The 25,366-nt window shown below is 36.5% G+C and overlaps 1 protein-coding gene and 1 long non-coding RNA gene across 13 annotated transcripts in view; one reads left to right on the top strand and one right to left on the bottom strand.

Moving 5' to 3' along the window:
- Positions 1–319, bottom strand: part of LOC144320466 (uncharacterized) — a 69,846-nt gene extending 69,527 nt beyond the window's left edge. The window contains exon 1 of one of the 2 annotated variants that reach the window (XR_013386038.1): positions 26–319. This is a non-coding gene — a long non-coding RNA (uncharacterized LOC144320466). The other variant, XR_013386037.1, reaches the window with a different exon arrangement.
- Positions 154–25,366, top strand: MBIP (MAP3K12 binding inhibitory protein 1). Of its 11 annotated transcripts, none has more exons than XM_077909064.1 (9): positions 154–308; positions 3,968–4,087; positions 5,850–6,074; positions 6,162–6,258; positions 8,930–8,995; positions 9,415–9,582; positions 13,770–13,867; positions 20,656–20,694; positions 21,953–22,571. In XM_077909064.1, exons 1-9 carry the CDS (start codon positions 225–227, stop codon positions 22,058–22,060), a joined length of 1,005 nt encoding a protein of 334 aa, XP_077765190.1. In that variant the 5' UTR covers positions 154–224; the 3' UTR covers positions 22,061–22,571. The 11 variants fall into 11 exon arrangements, with proteins under 11 accessions (XP_077765190.1, XP_077765193.1, XP_077765187.1 ...); XM_077909061.1 differs by having other exon boundaries at positions 156–353; positions 9,430–9,582; XM_077909060.1 differs by having other exon boundaries at positions 156–353; positions 21,956–22,571.

Here is a 25,366-nt window from a genome sequence, read left to right as displayed (position 1 = left end):
GCAGCTCCGCCAGGTCGGCAATTACCCGCTCCGGCTCCTTGGCGTGACGCTCCAGCTGCACCTGATTGGCGCACCGGCTTGTCAGTCACGAGGGTCCTCGAAGGCCCGGGCCGGACGAGACGCTGTGTTTTTACGTCATTTACCGGCGACGCAAGCGGGCGGGGGAGGGGGGCGGGTGTTGTGAGCACAGCTCGGTGGTGGCGGGGGTAGCCTGCGAAGGTGTCATGGCTGCTGCCGTTGAGCTTAGCCGCTCGAGCAGTGGTGACAGGAGTCCGGAACGGAGCTGCAGCCCCAATCTCTCCCAAGAGGTGCTCCGCGAAATCTTTCGCTCACTGCATAGCCTGGTGGGACAAGTGAGTGGTGGTCTGTGGGAGCAGAGCAGGGGGTTGGGAACTCTCCGGCCCCTCCCCCCTTTTTTCCTCTAGCGGAGGCGGGGGGCTGCTTAGGGCTGCCGGGGACCGGGACTGAGTACTGAGGCCGGCGGAGGAGCCTGAGCCTAGCTGCGGTCGGAGCGAGGAAGGCCGTACGGGCTGGCAATTCTTCTCCCCAAGAGTGAGAGGATAGTGTAAGTGAAAAACCTGGCTCCCAGAAGAACATGCTTGGAGAGAGCGAAGGCGTAAAAAGCTTTGTGGGTTTGGAGGGTGCCTGGCGCTCAGCATCCCCTATCCTTCAGTGAATTTGTGATAGAAATTGATAGAAGTAACGGCCTGAGAGTTTTGGCAAAGCTCTCTCCGCTTTTTTTTTTTTGGGGGGTTGATTTGCTTTTAGGAGTCACTTGGTTTTCTTTCTTTTTTTTTTTTTCCTTCTGGTTGTTACATGTGCATCTCTTACCCTTTCATATGGGGAGGAAAAATGAAAGGAAATAATGTAAATACTTCTTGCATAAAATTCGATGAGTTATCCATGATTGATAGAGTTTGCATCAGAACTGTTTGTCATTTAATTATTAGCTAATTTAACTGACTGATGAATAGCTTCTGCAGAAATGTCATAATAAATTGGGTTTAAATAAAAGTACTCCTTACACTATTCAATCAAGTCAACTGTTTCATGAAATAAAATGCAAAGCATATTACAAATGATAACTTGAAAATAAGTTTGTTTGCTTTTAAAAAGGAAATCTTTTGTATCTTAGACGGAATATTTTTTTACTCTAAAAGTTTGTTATGGGGTTGGTATTAGTGCATGTAGTAGGCACAGCAAACATTTATGTCGAGGATAATGTTTATGAAAACAACACCTGTCTAGTTTGTAAAAAGTTATTTTTAAAAGCCGTGAGTGGATGGAGAATTAATTTTTTAAAAGGTTATTTCAGTATTTTTAAAAATCCTAATGTTTGTCCTTAGAAAAAGCATTACTCTAAGTTAAACATTTAATTTGGTCTAACGGAACAATTATTAACAGAATCTGCTAAAAGTTGTAACTGTTGAGCTCAGTTGTTTGCCGCCAATTTATTAAAATTTTTTAAAGACTTGGGGACATTAATATTTTAGTCTTATCACCCAAGACCTGTAATGGTTAAAAGTCTGAGAACGTTTTCTGTCTTGGATATTGGAATTTTAAGGTTTATTTATATTTTAATGTCACGATGAAAAAAGTTTATGCTTACCTGTAATTTACAGTTTTATTTTCAGTGGTGATAAATTTTTTAAAGTAACATTAAGAAATAATTTAAGCATTTCTTTTGAAATATTTTTGCATACTGAATTTTTAAAACTCATTTACAGATTTTAAACATTCGCGTATTTTGTGATTAAAGTTTACTTATGTCACCTGTCAAAAATGTTGAGAGTACATATTTGGAAAGTTTACATGACACATTGAAGGGACCATCTATACAGGTGTCAAAAAATTAAATCATTGTCTCATCAAATACTATTTTGATATTAGTCTTTATATTTTGAGATGTATTGTTTAAAGGGAAGAAAGCCACAATATTATAAAATTGCCCCTGGAGGAAATCACTATGTACTTTTGCAACAAGTTTATAGGATTTTTTTTTAATGTAAGTTTCAAAAAAAAAAGTAAGTTTCAATATGCCTAGTTTCATTCTGCATAGTATCATTATATTGTTGGCTCTCCTCAATAGGAAACATAAAATTTAATGTTAAAAAGTATCCCAGATTTCAAATTTACTTATTTTAACCTTATTGCTTGCCACAGTATGGCTCATTCTACCAAGTTGAAGCATTATTTATTGTTAGCTTGGAGTTTCATACTAATTTTTTATGGAAAATGCTTACTTAAATAGTCCATATTAATGTCACACCAATACATTTTTGAGTGAATGCTTTACGTTTACAAGTTATAAAGGGTAAAAATGCATCGAATTCGTATTACTAATAGGGAATTTGTTGAATAAATAGTTGGATATATTATGATAATTTTAAAGTTAATTTGTATCATTATGTAGTTTTCTTTAAAAAAACCAAGTGTCTTTAATTGTGCTTGAAAGGCTTACATAATTATGCTGAATTGAAAGGAGAATATGATCCCAACATTAAGATTTATTTTATTTGTTTATTTTCTTTAGGAAATTTGATGCTTTACTTTGGTTGAGGATTTGTCTGTGTTATCCCAAAACTCTATTTATAAATTTGTTAGGAACTGTAGATCTCTTAGAGGACTGTAGAAGTACAGTAATTAAATAATATAAACTAAGATTAATGCAGTAATCTTAATGTAAAACTTTAGTTAATATAATCTAATCTCTGCCAGTGTAGCCTATCCAAAATTTCTTATTTCTTTATAGTTGTCTGATACAGACTTTAAATGTTTCTTGTCTCATGGAAAAGGTGGTAAATTTTTGTCATACAGTATTCATTAAGTATACTGCCTTTTTTGGGTAACTTTGGATTTCTGGTTCTTTGTACAGTGATTCATCTTTTTGTTTTATTAGAATCACAACTCATAACATCAGTATTTGAACTAATGTAATACTTGCCTTTATTTTGTGGAAAACATGACTTAATAAATGATTTCTGAAAAAAAATAAACTTAATTCTACCATGCATCATAGCTTTATAGTATGCTATAAACACATGTCTCTAGAAAAGTTTATGAGGTTCATTTGTATTCACTTGAAAGCCTAGAGATTGAGGCTTTCACTCTAAAATTTTCATTGATTTTGATGATAATTTTATATTCAGGTTCTTGATAGTTTTCTGTTTATAATTTTATTCTAATAGGTCATACATAGCCAACTTATAAGTTTTATATGACAAGCCCCCTCACACAGTATTAGAAAATACTAGTTAGCAAAAGATCTAGCCATTCCATTCAGTCTCTGACCATTTATTTCACTATTGTGGAGGAGTATTTGTTTTTTACATTCAGATTTCCACAGCTAGATAATAGTTTTTTATTTGAAGTAGATAAACATGTTGCCATTTATCCCTAGGCTTTATAATCTGTATGAATAATCTTGATTTTTAGATTATTTTAAAATTGGTTAAAGATGAAAATGATAAAAATATGATTCAGAAAACATCAGGGTAATGATATATGTCAGTTATGTCTGTGTACATATTTAACAAAAAGAAATATTTGTATGAGAACTTTCATAAATGTGTCTGCCCCTTCTGTTTAATGCTCTGAGCTGGAAGTACTGAATAGGGCAAGCCTATTTTGGCCCTCATCCAAAGGTTTTAGATAATGAAGTATCAAAAAAGCCTCATGTTTCCATCTTTTGTGGATGGTGTTTCACCTGTAAGATGGTCCCATTACACAGACCCAAGAATAGAATTAGAATGAGATACCATTGTGTTTTTTCTATGAAAATTGCACCTTTCATGGCCTTTTAAAATGGTAACGAGGTGCATAACAAGCATTTTAATGTATTGTTAAAAATCTGATAACTTTGAGCTAGATAGTCATGTTACCCTAAAGAAATACTATTTTTGTGACATCCTATATATACAGCTTAATCGTGTAATTTTTGTGATGTTGCTGGTTTGCCCCTTTGAAGCTTAACCTCAGAGATGATGTGGTGAAAATTACAATCGATTGGAACAAGCTCCAGAGCCTCTCAGCATTCCAGCCCGCATTGCTCTTTAGTGCACTTGAGCAACATGTTTTATATTTACAGGTAAATTTCTTGTTAAAAATGTTAAGTCAGTATTAAGAATGGAAATTAATTGTAGTTAAATTATAAGCTAGAGTATTTGTCAGTTCTGTCCTAACATTGTATTAATAGTGTTATCAATAAAAGGTTACTTCAGCCAGATTAGATCCAAATCTGTTAATTTACATAGTGATCTGAACAGTCAGGAATATAGCCCAATAGGCCAGTGTGGCTATGAAGATTGAATGAATGCAATTCTATTCAATTCTAGACTTTGACTGAAAATTCAATACAGTTGCATCTATGGTGGGTTATAATTAAGCAATAAGACACGGCAGGTGTGTGTCATGCTATGATAATGATTCCATGCCTTGGGTGAGTTTGGAGGCTCATGGAGTGCTTTCAGTGGTTCAAGAAGTGGCATTATCCCAGCATGACACATCCTGGAGTGTCTATTGCAATTAAACAGTTTCAGCATAGTTTTTAAAAAGAAAGTAATTTCTGTGACATTAATGTCTCATCTTAGTAAGTAGCCAGTCACTATTTTATCTTTTCTTAACAGTTTGAATTCATCCTTTATATTAGAAGTCAACATTTAATTATTTATAATAGTATTGCAATATTTTTAATATTTCAGTTCAATAATTGAACAGTATTATGATCTTGCTGGTTTCCAATTGAACATCTCTGCAATTATAATTGTTGTAAGTTTGAGGTTTATCTCTAATCAAAATATAAAATATGAAGTGTCAGAAGGTAAGTGGGAGAACTGTTTGGATTGGTCATTTTACTGCTATCAAAATGTTACAAGGTTTCAGAAGAGTACTTGGTATAATAAACAACAAGCAAAATTATAGGTATGAAAAATAACTGGAACATTGACAAGTATTGGTGTGTTTTGATTAATGGAATAAACATTAATTTTCAGCTCTCTGTTCAATGCCTTTATGGGAAATTTTAATTCTGTTTCATGTTGAAATAGTTAACCCTAATGTTAAAGGACAGAAATAATGAGCAATAGAACTCAATTGAGGCCTGATTATGGGGGGGAGGGAGATGAGTAGTATAATTTACATTATATAATCGGTTTTTTGTTTTTTTTAACCTCCTCTAGTATAGTGATAGACATATATCTCTTTTCAGCTGTGGATCTTGGTAGTTTTTTTTTTTTTCCTTGTTCATTTTCTTTTTTAAAAATTTAATTTCATGACCCAAGAAGATATCTTGCCATGTCAGGAAAAGCCTGAGTGTTCACTCAGCATAACACCTATATATTTCATGTCTGTGCTCTCTCATTCACTTTGGCCAACTGCAGTTTCAAGTGGAGAATCTCCAGTGATACAGTGATAATGCAGGGCTTTGCTGAGTGAGAGCACTGGCTCTCATGTTAAGGAGGAAAAATACTAAGCCTTAGTGTTCTGAGGAGGCATTTGAATGACATGTTAATTAAGTGGCATTGGTGCCAGAGGCTGAGGCTTTGATTTGGCACAAAATAAAAGATGAGTGACAGAATGATTCCCTCAAAGAAAATTTTAAATTTCCTCAGGTTTTCTTTCTTTCTTTCTTTTTTTAAGCAGATTTATACCAAATGATAATGGTCACAATAGCAGAGAACAGCAAACATTTACATGTGATCAGATGTATGTGTCCTGATATGCCAAGTTTTTATATGTAGTTAATTGGTAGTAAATATTGCATTTACTTAGTGGAAATTTGTATAAATATTAAATATGTAATTAATTTTGATTAGTTTGAACGTCTGCAGATGGAATTGTGTTCTTCTCAGCCTTTTTTAGCAAAACTTCAGCCTCTGATTAAAGAGGAGAATACAACTATTGTTGGAGAGATAGAAAGAACAGAAACAGGGAACAAGAATGAAGTAAATGCCAAATTTCCCATTAGTGACCTACAAGAGGAAGAAAAGCACGAAGATTGTGATTTAGGAGATGTGAAAAAGACACAGATCCATTTTGATCCAGAAGTAGTACAAATAAAGGCTGGAAAAGCAGAAGTAAGAAGGTTTTATTTGGGGGTGGGAAGAGTATGATTTTAAGTCTTATGCTTGAATTGTTAAAACATGCATACTTATTGTTTATAGATTGACAGACGAATATCTGCGTTTATTGAAAGAAAGCAAGCTGAAATCAATGAAAACAACGTCAGGGAATTTTGCAATGTTATTGATTGTAATCAAGGTAACTACCTGGAAGAAGTAAATTTTCATAGGATTTTAAGCATAGTTTTTAGAGTTGCTCTGATTTTTCATTTGTTTTTAAAAATGAACATTAAATCACAATTTAATTTATTTCACAGGTTTATTTAGAAACTAAGGCAACAAATTCTTTCTATTTAATAAGACTACATTGCAAAAACAGTTTTCATTTTAATTATGCAAAAAATCAAATGCAGACACAAAAGGGCTAATGTTTGCCACAGGTTAAGATTCTTTTAAAGTTCCTTTAGGAAATGAAGTATGGGTGACTGCATTGTTTAGTCTCACTAATAAGGAACTAAGCTATATAAATTTTGAGCCTATAAATGTACTTTTGAAACTATGTTAATACATAAAGTGAGCTTAGTAAAGTTAATACTCCTCAAGAGGGAGCAGTTTTCTCACTACTCCTTAGCTTTTTGAAATGTTTTCTGTCATGATAAAAGCAATCTGTCATCAAGACTATGGCGTCTTATGCTTTTTTTTCCTTTCTCTCATAATGTATACATTTGGTGTTTTTCATCAGATTCTCCTTTTCCTCTCCACTTGATGCTATAGTGTATTTACAGATCTGCAGGTATGCTGCAGAATACAAAATACTGCATAGCACTGGCGTAGATCTTACTCAGGCATCCTAGTAATAATCAGAACAAGTAGTTCTTAGAAAAAATTATGGAGAAGAGTTCCTAATTGGAATGAACACTTTTCTTGTTGCCTGTAACATCTCTTAGCTAATTATTATGAATACAGAATTGTCAGATGAACCTAGAATTGACTCTTATGTTGGTGCACTGATTCTCTTAATAATGAAATAATACAGGCTCAAGTGGGTCCTAAATTCAGCCTTTTCTGCTATTAACATTATATATGCATATTTCTAGACTTACTGTATATTCCTGTTAGCTTTTCAGAACAGGTACAATAGTGGCAAAAGCTCAGGTACAGTCCATCCAACTGCAAGCAACCTATGAGAAAGGGTTTGTTGAGGGAGCAAGCACATGTGTCAGTAATGTTATTCCTCTGTTCTCCCTGCTAACTCTATTATTATAAACCACCAGGGGATAGAAATTGACAAGAATTGAAATGCCCAGCAGGATTCCCTGGTCCATTCAATCCCTTGCTGGCTCAAAACAGTGCTAGCAAGAATTGCTGTGGAGAGTGACTAGCACTCATACATTCACTATCTTCACACCATGCTGAATTTCTCACTGATGGGTCAGTTAATCTATATACTTGGAATATAACTCTGGAATGGATGATAGCTTCTTTTTTTAACCCTTAGCCCCATGAAATGGTAGAAAGAGAATGGTGAAGTGATGGCCCTTTAGACGTATATTGAGGTGTCTCAAAGAAAAAGGGAAGAAAAAGAAAATGATTTTGTTTAGTATCTATATACAAAAGATGAATTTGGAATTATATTCATACAGTTTGATTTGTCAGCCGAACAATTAAGGAAACTTAGACTGAAAAAATATGAATGTATTGTAATGTGTTAGTGTATTCCTTTGATACCTGTCAATTTGACTTAAAATATAAACATCAGATTTATTTTTTTTAATTCCATAGGGGAAAAAAAGAATTTTCTTTCAGAATCTCTTTTACCAACTATTTTTTATTATAAAATCGGGAGTTTTTCAGGAAATTTACATCAATGCATGGTTTACTTAATGTCATTTTAAATATTATTTTATATTTGAAACATTTTTATATTATGTTAACATTAGTCCAGTTTTCCCATGGGTTTTTTATTTATTTGTTGATAACCTAATTTGAAGAAAATTATACTTCTCAGCTTAGAAAAAATTAGAACAAATTTTTACAACTTATTTTTCCAAAAATTGAATTTTTTGAAAAGAGCAGTCTGGAAAGAGATAGCTTTTGTGATTAGAGATTTTTTTTTTTTTAAGATTTTATTTATTCATGAGAGACATACAGAGAGAGAAGGGGGTGGGGGCAGAGACACAGGCAGAGGGAGAAGCAGGCTCCATGCAGGGAGTCTGATGTAGGGCTCGATCCCAGGTCTCCAGGATCACCCCCTGGGCTGAAGGTGGCACTAAACCACTGAGCCACCTGGGCTGCCCTAGATTTTTAAATGAGCATTGGAAACCTAGGTAAAGTGGAAAAGTATGTGTTATTCTTTTTTGTGTGGAGTTCTGAAATAAAAATGTATTATGTATGATTAATCCTTATTATTAGATGATCCCTAATTTGATCAGCAATATCAAAATGCTGTATTTTTTTAAAAAGATATTTCAGTAAAAGTACTAAGTTCTTTTTATTTATATGATGAAATAAAGGGAATAATGTCTCTTTGGCTTAGAATTAAATGCTCTCTATAAAATATATTTTCTCCAAAGACCCAGATGGTTTGGGGGGATATTGGTGTTTATTAAAAATTATATTAAGTTATGCCACTGAATGCTGATATTTTTCTGTATGTAAATCTGAAAATTAGAGAAGATTACAGATTATAAATTTTAGAGGGTAAGGGTCACTATATTTTATCCTGTATAAGATGGTAATTTAATTACTATTATTTAAAATAATAATTCTCTTGTTAGTATGTTAATTTGAATTATTGAAAGTTTATCAAAATCTCATACATTTGAAGTTAAGAATATATTTACACTTATACTCATCTGAATTCTCCTTAGAAAACAGTTGTGCAAGAACTGATGCCATTTTTACTCCTTACCCAGGATTTAAAAGTCATGTGAAAGGTAAGTGTCCACTACATATCTTCATCATTGACAGAAGCTTATTGTAGATTATAAGCAAAATGAAATAAAAATCACCTTCCTGTCTAAATTTTATTTTTAAACAAAAAGTCTTGGCTTCTTTCTTGGGTTGATGGTTAGATGGTCTTTATACAAAGAATATAAAGTACTGTTAGGGAGATAGAATTTCTGACTTTAAACCTATTAAATTTGGGATCCCTGGGTGGCGCAGCGGTTTGGCGCCTGCCTTTGGCCCAGGGCGCGATCCTGGAGACCCGGGATCGAATCCCACATCGGGCTCCCGGTGCATGGAGCCTGCTTCTCCCTCTGCCTGTGTCTCTGCCTCTCTCTCTCTCTCTGTGACTATCATAAATAAATAAAAATAAAAAAAAAAAAATAAACCTATTAAATTTATGTTTCAGAAGTTTCTTATTTAGTTTCTAGAGTTGTGAATACATATGGACCACAGACTAGACCTGAAGGAATTCAAGGGTCAGGTCATAAGCCTAACAGCATGCTCCGAGATTGTGGTAATCAGGCTGTAGAAGAACGACTACAAAATATTGAGGCTCACTTGCGATTGCAAACAGGTAAGCAGAGTGCTTGGCAGTGCCCCACAGATAAAGAAACTCTAATTTATTGAGTCACAGAATTTCCATTGAGTACCTGCCATGTACAAAACATTGTTCTGATTGGTACGAAGATGAATAAGCATAGTCCCTACTCTCAAGGAATCTATGGTTATGTGTTTATGCTCTTCCTCCTCCTCTTACACTTCTCACCAATTTGAGACTGTTAGTAGAATGGGAACAGATTCCAAATACTGACATTCTCAGTTTATTAAGTCTCAGCTGGAAATTAATGTAGTCTTTTTCTTGCCACCAATTTCGTAACTTAATCACATATCTCATTCTTATCACCCACTGTGCTAGGTACAAAATATCGGTAAGTGTGATCTTAGTCCTCAGGGATCTTTCAGTCAGGATAAGCATATAAATTGTAAATGCCATAGGGGAAGTGAACTAAATAATACTAAGTGCCAGTCACTCTCAAAGTAGTATATATGTCAACTCACTCAGTATTTAATAGTACCCCTGTAAGGTGTCAATGCTGTTATTGTCAGATAAACTGAGTACAGAGGGCTCAAGCAACATGCCCAAGGTAGTAATCACAAATAGAAATCAAACCTCAATCTTAACTGGCTGCAAAGCCTGAGTCTCTCTCCCTGTTTAGTCACCAGAAGTCACCAGATGCTATTGATTCTTCTAAATATTTCTCAAGAACTACCTGCTTCTATCTACTTCCACAGCTACTATAGTTGAAATCACTGTGTTCTCTGCCTCGGACTGATGGAAGGGTATTAGCTGGTTGCTTTGCCACTAGACTTCTTCCTCAAGACCAATTCTCTACCAGTGGCCAAATTACTTTTCCTGAAGTTCAAATCTGATCTTGTTATTCCCCAGCTGAAAATTCTTAGGTGGTTTCTTGTTACCCTTATATGCATACCAAACTTAGTACTTACTCATTCCACAGATAAATACTAAGTTCCTACTATGAGCCAGGTGCTATTCTAGGCACTGAAAATACATGTGAACAGAAATTCTAGTACATAAATTATATGCTACATAAGAAGAGCTACAGATAAAAGCTTGACCAGGAGAGGATAAAAAAGGCTTGGGATAGGAGGGGATTGTAATTTTAAGTAGCATGATATGATCTACATTGATAGTTCTAGCCCCATCTGTAGGCTTCCCAATTCCCACTCATTTTGCTGTCCTAGGGCCTTTACCAAGGCTTTGACTATGCTTTCTCCTCCTGATCCTAGACTGGTATGGATTTCTCTTTATGTAGTCTCAAAAGCACCTGGTAACTCCCTATCCTCCTTTATAGCATTTATCACAATTGTGTGTGTTTAATATCTGTTTCCCTTGCTAGATAATAAGGTCTGTGAGAGCAAATTATCTGTCATGTTCTTTAACTTTGTACTTAGTGCAGTGTCTGGTACCAAACCAGGTATTCAAGAGTTTTTAAATGAACTATTGCTCGTTTCACCTTTTCAGATAATATGCAAAGTACAGTGGGTACACAAAGTTATTGTTCAGCTCTTTACAGCAAGTCAAGAGATGGCATCCCTGGTGAAGTGACATTTGTGCCCTTGAAGGAGTAGTAACCAGGCAGGAGCAAATTATTCCAAAAAGAGGGAACATCATCTGTAAAAAGCACTGAGGCAACACAAAAAATACAGTTAGGGAATTTGAGTCCAGTCTAGCTGGAGTATTTGCTGGATGGAAGTAGAAGATGAGACTGAGTAAAACTATGAGGGTAATAGGAGATTAGCATTAAAAATTAATCTCCTCACCCATAATAAATGGATTTTAAAAAACAACTGTATAAAAGGATTGATTGGCTTATTAGGTCTAATGGTATCAGGGCACCTGGGTGGCTTAGTCAGTTAAGCATCCAACTCTTGATTTTGGCTCAGGTCATGATCTCAGGGTAATGAGATTGAGCTTTGTAGGGTTCTGCACACTGGGCATGGGAGCCTTTTGGAATTCTCTTTCTTTCTCTCTGCCTCTCCACTTCCCCATCTTGTGCTCACTCTCCCTCCCTCTCTCTCTAGATTTAAAAAAAAAAATCTAATTGTATCAAGTAGTTAATTATGAAAAATATCTGTTGAATGCCTATGTGCCAAGTGCTATTTTAGACATAAGGGATGCTATAAAATGATATAGTTGCAGTCCCTAGCTTCAAAAACTTTATAATCTGAAGAAAGAATAATATTGAAGTGAAATGTTATAGGGGCTATGAAGGAAGTGTATGGTGGGGGCACAAGGAGCCTCCATGTGAAGAGATTGAGGCAGTGCTTCACTGATTTAGTCAAGTTTGAACTAGCTCTTAAGAGATTCGGAAGTGAGATATATAGACATTCTAGGTAAAGGAGACAGCAAGAGCAAAGTCAGTTGAATAAGTTATTCATTTTACCTTACTCAAGAGCAGGAACGACCCAGAATCGAAGATAAAAAAACATTCTCAAAAAAGAAACCTATTCCTAGAGTTTTTGTATTTAACAAGGTGATACTTTTGATATGAAAATTTGCCCATATGCTTTAATTGCATAATGATTATCTAATTATGTATTCATTCAGTCAGTAAATACCGAGCACCTGTGTGGTTCGTGAACTGATGGTTCCCAGATTTGTGCAGTGCACAAGCTGCACAGCCATACCCAATGAACCAAAGAATATTAAGCCCTCCTGGAGCTTATATTAAAGTAGAGAAATGGGCAATAAACAAAATATATGGACTGTCAGGTAGTAGTAATGGTTTGGAGAAAAATAAGAGAAAGGATAGGGATTGTGGTGAGGCGGGAGGTTGTAGCATTATATTTTATTACAGGGTGGTCTGAGAAGGCCTTGCTGATAAGTTTTGATCTCAGACCTGAAGTTGGGGAGAGCAATCCTTGTGAATATGGAGGAGGGAAGTACAGGTGAGAGTATTTGGCCTACTTGAATAACAGAAAAAAGGAATCAAGTGGCTAGAATGATAAGGGTGTGGAGACAAGGTCCAAATTGTGCAGAACCTTGAATACTACTATAAAGGCTCTGATTTTTAATCTGAGTGAAATGCAAAAGCTGTAGAAGGTTTTAAGCAGAGATATGACACTGACTTTTACATTTTAAAAGGGTCACTGCTGTGTTAAGAATAGACTATGGAGGGGCAGCCCCAGTGGCTCAGTGGTTTAGCGCCCCCAGGGCGTGATCCTGGAAACCCGGGATCAAGTCCCATGTTGGCTCCTTTCATGGGGCCTGCTTCTCCCTCTGCCTGTGTCTGTGCCCCTCTCTCTGTGTCTCTCATGAATAAATAAATAAAATCTTTAAAAAAAAAAAAAGAAAGAATAGACTATGGAAGCAAGGCAGAAAGGAGACCTATTTGGAGGTTGTGGTATCCATAGAGAGATGGGGGGTTGTAGACAGAATGGTCACATTGAGGTGCTGAGAAATAAGAGGGTTTGGTATATAACCGTAACCGTGAAATTTGAGTAACCTTAATTTATCTTCCCTCTCTATGGAAAGTTTGTTAGTTAAGAATTATGATAAAGCTCCTCTTTTAACATTTTTTGAGGTTAAAAGAGAAAATGTGGCATGTAAGGAGAAATACAAATGGAAGGAAGTGGTAAAGACATAACAGCAGTCACTGAATTGAGCTGTTAGTTGTCCCTGTGCATTTTTCTCCTCCCAGGTAACTATCAAAATCTATCAGAAGTATAAATTTTTCTATGCAGGAGCTCTTCAGTAGCTTGTAATGAATTTAACATAAAACTAGCAATATAGGAAGCATAAATGGGGCTTGGGGAGAGATGTAATAGAATAATATGCCCTATAGTGAGTGATAAGAAAATGTGAGCTAAGAATTTCATTTTATTTTACTCTTGTTCATTATCTTCTCAGGCTTAAATATTTCCCATACCTCTGCATAAGTATCTTCAATGCATGGTTTTTTGGTTGGTTGGTTGGTTGGTTTTGTTTTTTTTGTTTAAAGAGGGGGTGGAAGGGGCAGAGGGAGAGAGAGAATTCTGAAGCAGACTACACACTGAGCAGGGAGCCCCCAACTCAGGGTTGGATCCCAGAACCCTGATCATGACCTGAGCCGAAATCAAGAGTTGGCTGCTTAACTGACTGAGCTACCCAGGTGTCCCTGCATGGTATTTTAAGAATAAAAATTGTAAGAGGAATTACTCAATAGTATCTCAAAAAAAATTTTTTTTTAATGTATTTAGGTGGTCCGGTGCCAAGGGATATTTATCAGAGAATTAAAAAACTTGAGGATAAAATCCTTGAATTGGAAGGAATCTCTCCTGAATATTTTCAATCCGTAGTAAGTATAAGTGTCTTTAAATGTATATATATATTTTTTATTTTACAATGCTTCATCATATTAACAGTTTTCTCATTTGTCTGCTACAGGCAAAACACTGTTTTAATAATTCAAAGTTGAACATAGTCATACGTAGGGGGTTACCCTCGAATTTAAAATTGTGATTCTGAAATACTGTATTATATATAGACTCATAATTTTTTTAGAGAGGTATTGTTACATATTACCTAAATTCTCAAACTTCAGCCATTTTCATGGCATAATAAATGAGCCTGGGTAGTTGTCGATCCTGTCATTATGAACATGCTAGCTTATAGAACAAAGGCTTCCTCTGGGATCCTGCTATGTTGCTTATCCTTTGTTTCTTTAATCTCTTACTGTCCACAGACTGCTTCCCTCGACTCATACATGTTTTGCATTTCTCCTCCATACTAAACAAACATCTCAGTCTGCCACCTTATTTTTTTTTTCTTTACCTTAACCACCAAGCTTTTTGAAAGACTAGTCAATGTTTAATTCCTCAACTCTAGCATTCATTGATTCATCCTTATCCCCCTTTCCAAGGACTTTAAGAAACAATGTTGTGCTGATTATCAGCAGGTTTCAGACAAGTGATCCTGAGCTCATTGTGTTATTTTCCTCAGTCTTTTGGGGGTGACTATATACATAATGCCTGAGGTTCTCTTTTTTTAAAAGCAGCACCATATTAGAAAGAACTAAAATAACGTGTAGAAGTGAACACATTTTTTTGATTTACAAAACATTTAGTGAAAATATTACTCATGGAGCACCTGGGTGGCTCAATCAGCTAAGCGTATGCCTTTGGCTCAGGTCATGTTCCTCGGGTCCTGGGATTGAGCCCCACATCAGGCTCCTGGCTCAGCAAGGATCCTGCTTCTCCCTCTCTATCTGCCCTTCCTCCCTGCTCATGTTCTCTGTCTCAAATAAATATTTAAAAAAAAGAAAAAGAAAAAGAAAATATTACTCATTAGCATGAATCCTTATAAGTAACTGGTGAAATATATTTAAAATTATTTAGATATAGCAGCAGTTTTTCCAAAGTGGTAAATTGAGTATTTAGAGTAAGGTACAGAAGAGAAATATTTCCAGATGAAGAAGGCAGATTACATAATACATAAGAGCAGTGAATCCCAAAGATCAGAAATTTAGAGAGTTTTAGTGATTTATTACTCTCATGAAAAAATGAGGTTTACTGAAGTTCTAAGGCCTGAAGCAAGGATTAAAAGAGAGAATATCAGTCAAGCACTTAGCACACTGCCTAGTACATGGTAAAATCTCAGTAACTATTAGTATTTATTTAGTTTCAGAAACCATCTATGAAGTAGCTGTATAAATGTGGCCTTTACTGGTCTAATTTAGAAGATTTCTTGGTTGTATTACATAATTAGAAAGGTCTTTCCAATTTTATGATGATTCTTTGAATGTATCTTCCTAGAAAACTTGATAAAGATTTTATGCTTTTGCCTATGACAGTCTACTGTAAGCTGTTCCCATTCAAGCTGCCTTCATTAAGTAATCCGTAGGCAGATTATTTTTTCTAGTTCAATTTCATACGTTGTTAATACAGTTCTTGTTACAACAGAACTGATCTTACAAGAGAGTATCATAGTGTTAGATGCTTCCAGAGAGACCTTGCTCCTTCATTAATCTCTTTGATTTATGAAGCTTAACATCTACGTGTCATTGAACTTGGTTAACAAAAGAACAACCCTTCAAATCATAATCTTGTTTTGGGGGTCTCTTATACACAGCATAGAATGTTTAGAGTGTTTGGCTCTAAAGAGGTAGAATAGTTAGCTTATAAAGGACCTTAAATGCTATACCCAGAAATATAAAGTATTTAAAGTCTAAATGCTATTTGAGCAGGGAAGTAACTTTTGCAAGTTATTTAGAAGATTTATCTAATACTGTTCTGGAAGATAAATGGGAAGGGAGAGACTAAGAATGAGGAGATAGTTTTATACTACCATAGATGTGAAGTGAGATCCTGAACTAAGTAAGAACAAGAGAGTGAGAATAGAAGACATTAATGCAAGAGACGGGAAATAAAGTTGACAAATACTGATAATTGATTGGCTGTGGAAAGAGATATAGAGAACGGATTAGTCTACTTTCTGATTAGAAAAATTATACCATCATTGACAGAAATAAGAAAATCTGAAGGGGGAGATATTTGGGGAGGAAATGTGAATTTAAAGTCCTATCAGGTTATGCAGATAGAAACATCAGCTAAGCTTTTCAAGAGTAGGACCTATACTTGAGAGAATCAGGAGAGTCTGTGTAAGAGGTGATAGTTAAAACAGAATGGGTAAGAACTAAGACTATCAGAGGCCTGAAGTCTAGAACTTGGTGACTACCTAACTTCAGCCCCAGGAAGCATTACAAATATAAGCAGAATGGGCCTAGATGTGTTAGGTTGCCATACCTGTGATAAAACTAGTACTTTAAAAAAATACTTCCAAATCTATTACACGATATCTATTTGATTAGAAGGATCATTTCAGAATTAGTATTAGAAATGACATGTCCAAGTTAATAGCTACAAGGAAACATGAAATACTGAAAATGTTTAAACATTCAGATTAACTCTGTCCTCAATTCCTATGAATAAATATGTCACAACACCAAAGGGAAGGAAGTCTCACACTCACCCTTCCATAATAGAATGAATGTGCCATCCCTGGGAGCCGCACTCCTTGCTTGAAATAGATCCAGCACTAGGAATGTCTTTGTACATAAGAGGAGTTATACACCCCGTAGAGGACATAGCATGTTATTTATCACTTTTCGATCCCCATGCTGGGAGTACATGCATGGCAATTACATATTCTTACATATCTTTCAAAAGCATACAGAAAAGACTACATATGCTGTATAGTCTTCTAGCTTCTAAATTTAGTAAGGGAAAATTGAGCCCATTAAATTTCTTAAGGATTGAATTTTTGTAGAAATTGAATTCTAGGGGATTCCTGGGTGGCTCAGCGGTTGAACGCCTGCCTTCGGCCCGGGGCATGGTCCTGGAGACCCGGGATCGAGTCCTGCATCGGGCTCCCTGCATGGAGCCTGCTTCTTCCTCTGCCGCGCGCGCTCTCTCTCTCTTTCTCTCTGTTCTCTCATAAATAAATAAAATCTTTTAAAAAAAAGAAAAATTGAATTCTGAACTCTGAAAAGACTTTAACTGAAATGTGTTTAAATCAGATTAACATGTATGTGAATTCTTTTTTTGTTTATTTCAAGATTTATTTATTTATTCATGAGAGACAGAGGCAGAGACACAGGCAGAGGGAGAAGCAGGCTTCATGCAGGGAGCCCGATTCAGGACTTATGCCGAGACCCTGGGATCACACCTGGGCCAAAGGCAGACAGAAGCTCAACCACTAAGCGTCCCATATATAGGTGAATTCTACACATTGGGAAGACTCATAGTTGAATAGAAATTGGTTACCATGACTAACATCAAAGTGCAGCATATGAAAAGGGAAAAAGCTAATAGAAAAAAATATGTAAATTGTATTTGGCTCATAGAACAAAAGTAGACTAAAAGTGAAGTTCTTTTCAGTTATGAAATAGACATAAAACTCCAAAAAAAAAAAGGGATTCCCTTGGTGGCTCAGTGGTTTGGCGCCTGCCTTCAGCCCAGGGCGTGATCCTGGAGTCCTGGGATCCAGTCCCACATTAGGCACCTGCATGGAGCCTGCTTCTCCCTCTGCCTGTGTCTCTGCGCCTCTCTGTCTCTCTCTCTCATGAATAAATGGATAAAATCTTTTAAAAACAAACTCCAAAAAATATATATAAAGCAGGAATTAAAATAAAGATTAGGATTCTGTTGCACCTTCTAATGTAATAGTTCTAATATCTTTACTCTTCACATTCAACATGGAGAGATTTGAACGTGGTAATGTTGTAAAATTTTTAAGGGCATCACTTAATAAAACATTTAAAACACACAATCCGGGCAGCCCCGGTGGCTCAGCAGTTTAGCGCCGCCTTCCGCCCAGGGCGTGATCCTGGAGACCCACATCAGGCTCCCTGCATGGAGCCTGCTTCTCCCTCTGTCTGTGTCTCTGCTTCTCTCTCTCCTCTCTGTGTATTCTCATGAATAAATAAATAAAACTAAAAAAAAAAAAAATTAATTAAAAAAATAATAAAACACACAATCCTTACGAGTATTTCCAAAGAATTACTGATTTTTAAATTATGACCTTTGAAACAGTAAATATAACATGCTTCACAAGTTCATCTTTATAGCACTTTCTTGATTTTTAGCACTTACCACTTACATGTTTACACATCTATTTTTCACACTGTAATGTGAACCTCTGAAGGGCAGGAACTGTGTCTTGTTCATCTTTGAGCATGTAGACAGACTCTAGTAGGCATTGAATAAATGTATGAATGTATGGGGTTTGGCTGATAGTTCATTATTGGATTTTTGAAGATGCATAACTTGTTCCAAAGCACTGACTTGGTGGAATCTTAACTCCAGTCTATAATGGTAACTCCTGGTTCTAAAGGATAGGGAGAGGGAATTAATCTCCTGTAAAATGTGTGGTGGGCCCGAAATAAGAGATGGCAACTGGATCTGGCTGGAAAATTAAATTGCGGGATCCCTGAGTGGCACAGCGGTTTGGCGCCTGCCTTTGGCCCAGGGCGCAATCCTGGAGACCCGGGATCGAATCCCACGTCGGGCTCCCGGTGCATCAAGCCTGCTTCTCCCTCTGCCTGTGTCTCTGCCTCTCTCTCTCTCTCTCTCTCTCTCTCTCTGACTATCATAAATAAATAAAAATTTTTTAAAAAAAAGAAAGAAAAAAAAAAAGAAAATTAAATTGCAAACATGTTTTGGAAGGCCTTGAAGGCCACACTAACCAGTTTGCAATTACAGTGTCACTGGTGCATAATTTTTTGAGAAAGAGGAGCCTATAATTTAGGTTCCTATCTGGTGGCATTATGAAGTCCGAGTTGAAGAGAGAGAAGAATCAAGGAAGATAGTTTAGGAAACATAGCATTGTCCACACCAGGGAGAAATGAAGATCTGAATCAAGGTGGTGGGATGGGACTGGAAGAGAAGAAATATTTAAGAAACTACACTTAGCTAAGCCCCCAAAGACCACATTTTACTGTTTAAGTTACTGAATCAGTCCTTATTCTCCTGATTCTGATACTTCTCACTTTGTTTAATGATATAATAATAGTCTGATTATTCAGTGACATGGAAACTATCAATATTTTACAGACTTAAGCTATTAGGAAAATAAGGGGAAGTATATTTTACTAATTTTTTTTTTTTTTTTTTTTTTTACAAGGGGAGGTATATTTTAATCAGGTGTGTGAAAGACACCTCTTGGAAAGGCAGAAGACTAAGAAGTCTTCTGACCAAAATTAAACATTAAGCCCTAACTTGCCTATGGGCCCCATCACAGGTATCTACCTCAGTTTGGCAAAGGAAGGAACCTGTTTATATAAGCAGTTTTCCCCCATATTTAATAATTCCAACACTTTATGATTTCCTGATAAAAGGCATACCTGGAAATTCTTTGAAACACCTTTTGACACAAAGGGAAATGTGAATTTTTACCTTCTCTTCTAAATCTCAGTGGTTAGAAATGTTCATGAGAAAATTTTGCCACCTACACTGACCGTGTCTTTATCAAATGTATACTAATTTGCCATTCAGAAGTTTGGGGTTCTGTGAGACTAAGAACAAAATCTAAAAAAATTCATTTGGTCAAAGTTTAAAAGGCTCAGCAGCATGTCAGTGAGAATGTTGTCAGCTTAATAGACTTTTTTTTTTTTTTTTTTTTTAAGATTTTATTTATTCACAGAGAGGCAGAGACAGGCAGAAGGAGAAGCAGGCTCCATGCAGGGAGCCTAATGAGGAACTTGATCCTGGGACTCCAGGATCACGCTCTGGGCTGAAGGCAGATGCTTAACCGCTGAGCCACCCAGGCATCCCAGTAATAAACATTTAAACTCAAACTGCCTTAAAACAGTGTGGAAATTATCTTATAAAGGAAGTTCAGCATAGTATACCCTTCACGGTAATTGATTCATTGGCTAAATCAGAGTTGTCAGTTCTACTTGGTGTTGGCTTTTTCCCAGGCCAATGGCAAGACAGCTACTTTCAGGTGTCCTGTTCAGATACAGCAGTGTCCAGAAAAATTGTATCCTTTGAGGGCTCTCTCTCAGAATGAGGACTTTTTTTCCAGAAGCTCTCCCCCTTACTCATTGGCCAGAATTGGGCCAATGTCTGTTCCAGTCACTGATAGGACCAGGGTACGATCGGCATTCCCTTGAGTCACTTGGCGGAGCAGTGGATAGCTGCTTGCACAATCACAATGATCCTTAATGTCACTCAAGGGTGTGTGTGCATGTATGTTTTTTCACCCTTTGGCCAGGTACTCTAAATTGTGTTTTCCTCTGTCTAATGTTGCTTCACTTGTTCAATATCCTGGGATGAAAGGCTAGAAAAAAGGAAACTAAGTAAAAAGACCCCAGAGCATCTCCTTCCATAATTATCCTCATTAGAACCTGGGAATTAATGGGAATATGTGTATAGCTAGGGAGGAGCATGTTGCTTCAATGTTACTACCATGTCCTTTTATTATCATCATTTGGAGGAAGGCAGATGTCATTGGCAGCTAGTGCCTAGTCAGGGTCTTGGGCTTCATTTCTGCCAGGGTACTCCATATTTTGTTCAGTATTCTATAAAGTAAAATTGTTTAGATTTTCTAAGCATTGATTACTTATTTTTTTTACTTTTAATCTAGAGCTTTTCTGGAAAAAGAAGAAAAGTTCAACCACCTCAGGTAAATTACTGCATTCTCATGGAGGCTTCTGAAATAGTTTGATTAGTTTTATAATTCTCTTATCAAAAGTTCCTACTTTGGTTGCTTTTAGATCGTACCCCGGGGTTTAGCACTGGAAAAAAAGGGCAGCCTAAATTTATGGACTTGAATTAAATAATTTTATTTCAAGGCATGGAATGATTCAGATGGGCTAAATACAAAAGTCTGTCTAGCTGTTAATTGTAGCAGAATGTATCAGTTACAAAATGCTGAAAAATAATAAATGGTAATATAACCTCTGCTTTTTAAAAAGATTTGAGAGAAAGAAAATAGGAGGGGGAGAAAGAATCTCACTTTTCCCCACCCACCCTCTGAATCCCACCTCCCCACCCCACCCTCACCCTGACCACAGAGCCCAATGCACTACGCCCATGGGATTTCAATCTCACGACCCTAAAATCAGGACCTGAGCCAAAAGAAGAGTCTGCTGCTTAACTGATTGAGCCACTCAGACACCCTAGTACCCACCCTCCACCTTTTAAGTAATCTCTACATCCAACATGGGGGTTGAACTCGGGACTCCCAAGATCAAGAGCTATATTCTCTCCCCACTGAGCCAGCCAGGCACCCCTCCTCCTCCCCCCTTTGCTGACACTACTGATGAGCAGCATCTAAATCATAAAAGGGTCTTTGGCAGAAGTTGACTTAAGCCCACCACTCACTGTCCACAGTACTACTGTATTAATTAGTTGAATCTTAATTAGTGAGGTTCTGGTATCTGTTCATGGCAGTGATGTAAAATTAAAGTTGGGGAAAACTTAAACATTTTTTTAATTTATTTTTTAAGAGCATACTACTTATTTTTTAATTGTAAAATTTTGAGTAAATTTTTGAGAGCATCTGTTTTTTCCAGGAGAGGTAGTTGATTGCAGTTGATCCATCAAGAGAATTTCCAGCAGTTTATCTAATCCTAAAGTTTAACTTTTTTATTATTGATTATGAGAATAGTTGGTTAAAGAAAAGGTTTTTACAATCCTTTCAAAGTACAAGAGGTCCAGGAGAGCTTTGTCATTAGGAAAGAGAAAGAAAGAAATATTTAAGCCTTATTATTTTATATCTTTAAATTAATGATATAGTCAACATATATAGTTCACTTTAAGAATTATTCTCATGAAGGAAAAAAAAGATATTTACCGTATTTTAAATAGTTCATTTAGCACTTTATCTGCATTAAGATACTTCAGAATCATTTAGCAATTTGTATTCTTATTGTTTACAGCAGAACTATTCACTGGCTGAACTTGATGAAAAAATTAGTGCCCTCAAACAAGCCCTGCTCAGAAAATCAAGAGAAGCAGAATCCCTGGCTACTCACCACCTTCCGTGAAAAACTCCTCTCATTCTTGTCATTTTACTTTTTTATATATACATGTAACTTACACTGCAATTAACAAAGTGGATATGTATTTATCAATGTAGACTTCCCTCTGAAGTCAAGGTTTCTTTTCATGTGAGTTTAGCCTGCAACAAGTTATCTTCAAATATTCCAGTGAATTTTGAAATGGTTAAGGTATTAGAAACAGCATTGTCAGAATGTATTCCCTTCTGTTTTAAAGGAGGTATTTGGAAATTGAAAAACTTAATTTGAAAGCACATCTGTGTGTGTGTGTGTGTGTGTGTGTACCACAGAAGATTTATTTTGAATAGTGATATTGAAAAGGACTTTATATTTGTAACATCAGTGTTAACCAATTTATTAGTTTAAATTAGTACTTTGTATTTAATAGGCATTCAACAAAAATGTATCAACTGAAATGAATTTTAAATGAATGCATACTTTTTTTTCAAATGTCAATTTTAATGTAAATAAATAGTAGATCCCATCTTTATTCTCTTAATGACTGTGTCCTTGAGGAAATTAACCTCTTTGTGCCTTAATTTCCTTATCTGCAAAATGGGATTGATCATAATAAAACACTTGTCATGAATAGGTGAGATCATGCATGCACAGCTTTTGAAACTGGCCCAAGGGAGGTGCTCAGTAAATCTTAGCTATTGTTACTCTATAAAACCAAGACTGTCTTTGAAAGTGTTTAGATATTACAAATAGTCCCTCTCAGCCTCACTTTTTTAGAATCCCAGTTATGTTAGGCAGTATATGTATTTCCATAGTTACAAATTAAACATTTAGTAAGATGCAGCTACAGTCAAGGAGCAGATGTTTAGGTCAAGAACTGTTTGGTTGCAAGAATCAGAAGTCATCTAAAATAGCCTGTAAACAGGAAGTTGTTAAAAATAATCCGAAGTCTGGCATTTAACTGCAAGAAGTATAGCTGGACATAGTGGTATCTAGGAGGTCACCAACAGTTCATCTCTTCTCTGTGTCTCCAGGTGCCTCTTGATTGTTTCTATGTCTAATTCTGTTTCTGTCCCCTACCTCCTTTTCTGCTCTCCTTCTTCCTGTGTGCCTCTTTCCCTCTGTCTCTCTCTTTGTTCTTTTTCTCTTATATCTAATCATCTTTGTGTCTGCTTTATTTTCTCTCTCTGATTTCTCTGAAGGCCTTCTCATTACTGTTTCTCCATATGGGGTAACATGTTAACCCTGTCTCCATAGCTTTGGCATTCATGCCTTTGAGTTGCCATGGTACATACTCTGAACCCAACTCTATAGAACCTCACAACTCTACTGACTGCTACTTACCTCTTGGAATCTTTTAGTTCTGCTCCTGAGACTGAATCTCACTCAGTGTGATCAGTGGTCTTTGAGTTGTGGCCAGGACCTGCTCATAGAAATATGCAGTATGAACACAACCATTTGCGGAATCCTTGAAAGTGGAGCTACCTGGTAAAAAATGGAGCTTTGGAATCATTCCCAAGAAGAGGATGTGAACTACTAGGTTGATTCCACTAATATCTTACCACTCTTATTTCTTCTCTGCAAAGTGACCCCTCCTTCAAGATAGTTTTGCCTAACTGTGATCCAGTATTACAGGTACAGCTACAAATGACTGCTCCTCGGTCTCCATCTGGTTATTGTAATCACCACCCTGCCAGAATGACCTCTGGGTTTACTGGTACATTTTACTACCATCATGCCAAAAATACAATAGGAAAAACATTAATAAAAATGATCAATTAGAAAAAGAGGTTGACTTAGAGGTAGGGAAGAAACCTAGAAAACAGGATCATATACTGGTCACTAGTCTGCCCCTAAATAAATGTCCTGAGTCTGTTTCTTGACCCTCTTAGCAATAGAATAAGTTCTAAATCATGCCTGACAGTCCCAGAATCTGTTCATTAGAAGGATTTACTTTCCCCATTGTCCTTCAGGCCTTCTGAAGGACACTGGAGTCCATCATCTCTCCACTTTAGTAAGTATTGTCTGGGGCCAGCATCCTTTCTACTTGAGTCAGAACCTCCAGAAGAGACTAGGACTCAACACCATGTTGATATGAGTTGGTACAGGTACTTGTTCAAGACTAAGGTTCTGATGATAACTACCCCAGAATTTTAGTGAGCTTTCAATCATTGTCTTTCTGAAGTACATACTTGACTAAAAGGCAATGCCAGGAATTCCTGTAGGGGTTAGCTTCCTTAATTACCAGGCTACCTAATGACCATTCCCTCAGGATTTTTGTTAATTCAGCTCTTAGACCCATTGTTCTTAATGGCCCTGTCCTCAAGAGAACAAAGGAGGAAAAGTGGAAAAAGGTTTGTAGAACAGGAAGCATTTTTTCCACAGTCTACCCGTAAAAATCCCTTCCCTCCACAGATTACATTCCACTCTAAGAAGTGATTTACTAGGGGCTGGGAGTTAGTGTGGGTGATAGTAATTAACATGATAAAGTTTATCCTTCCGGAAAGGGCTAGTTTCCCAAACGATATCTAGTTACTGCTAGATATCTTCAATTTCTAGACTCCTGAGCCCTGAACTGTTCCAGATTCATAAATAGTATCTGCACTTCATTTTCAACAATCTCAGTAGAAAACACTTTCCTTTGTAAAATAGATACATAATTCCTACTATTCCCTGTTTTTAGCCAGACAACTTGGTATAGAAAACTTCACTTGGGCACTTGGGTAGCTCGCTCATGTTTGCCCCGTCTCTGATATAAATAAATTAAAAAAAAAAACTTTTCGCCATTGCATTTTAATTATGTCCACAGGAAATTAACACACTCCTACATTTTGACATTTGACTTTTTTTCTTTTTTTAAGATTTTATTTACTTGAGAGTGCGAGAGCATGAGCAGGGGAAGAGGGAGAAGCAGATTTCCTATAGAGCAGGGAGTCCGACATGGGATTCCATCCCAAGACTCTGAGATCATGACCTGACCCAAAGGCAGATGCTTAACTAAGTGAACTACCCAGGCTCCCTGACATTTGACAACTTTTAAATCTGAAGCTTTGCCTTTAGTGACATGTGATTTGGGTCCCAAGAGATTTTAGACAAGGGTTTAGCTATCTTGCTCTTACCTCCATACTACCGGTTTTCTAGGGAATCCTTTTTGTCACTCCTGCCTTTACCCCATCCCTCTGCCTTGACTCCATAGCTAGTTCTTCATTTTCTCTCAGAGTCTGTTACTTGCAATCCCATTGTTGCCACTAATTTCTGTTTCAGGGATTTGTGTTCAAGAAACAGAAACCCAACTCTAACTTCTGTAAAGGGGTGTTATAAAGAATTTAATTCAAA

Source organism: Canis aureus, chromosome 9 (assembly GCF_053574225.1).
Source record: "Canis aureus isolate CA01 chromosome 9, VMU_Caureus_v.1.0, whole genome shotgun sequence".
Classification (NCBI taxonomy): Eukaryota; Metazoa; Chordata; class Mammalia; order Carnivora; family Canidae; genus Canis; species Canis aureus.
Note: the sequence above shows the minus strand (reverse complement) of the source record. Positions and strands in the feature narration are given on the sequence as shown.

Excerpts from the sequence above, each read along its gene's own strand:
- MBIP (XM_077909059.1), top strand. The coding sequence starts at position 225 with ATGGCTGCTGCCGTTGAGCTTAGCCGCTCGAGCAGTGGTGACAGGAGT. Across the intron at positions 354-3,967 it reads TGCATAGCCTGGTGGGACAA|CTTAACCTCAGAGATGATGT; the intron begins GTGAGTGGTGGT and ends GCCCCTTTGAAG. Across the intron at positions 4,088-5,849 it reads AACATGTTTTATATTTACAG|CCTTTTTTAGCAAAACTTCA; the intron begins GTAAATTTCTTG and ends TGTTCTTCTCAG.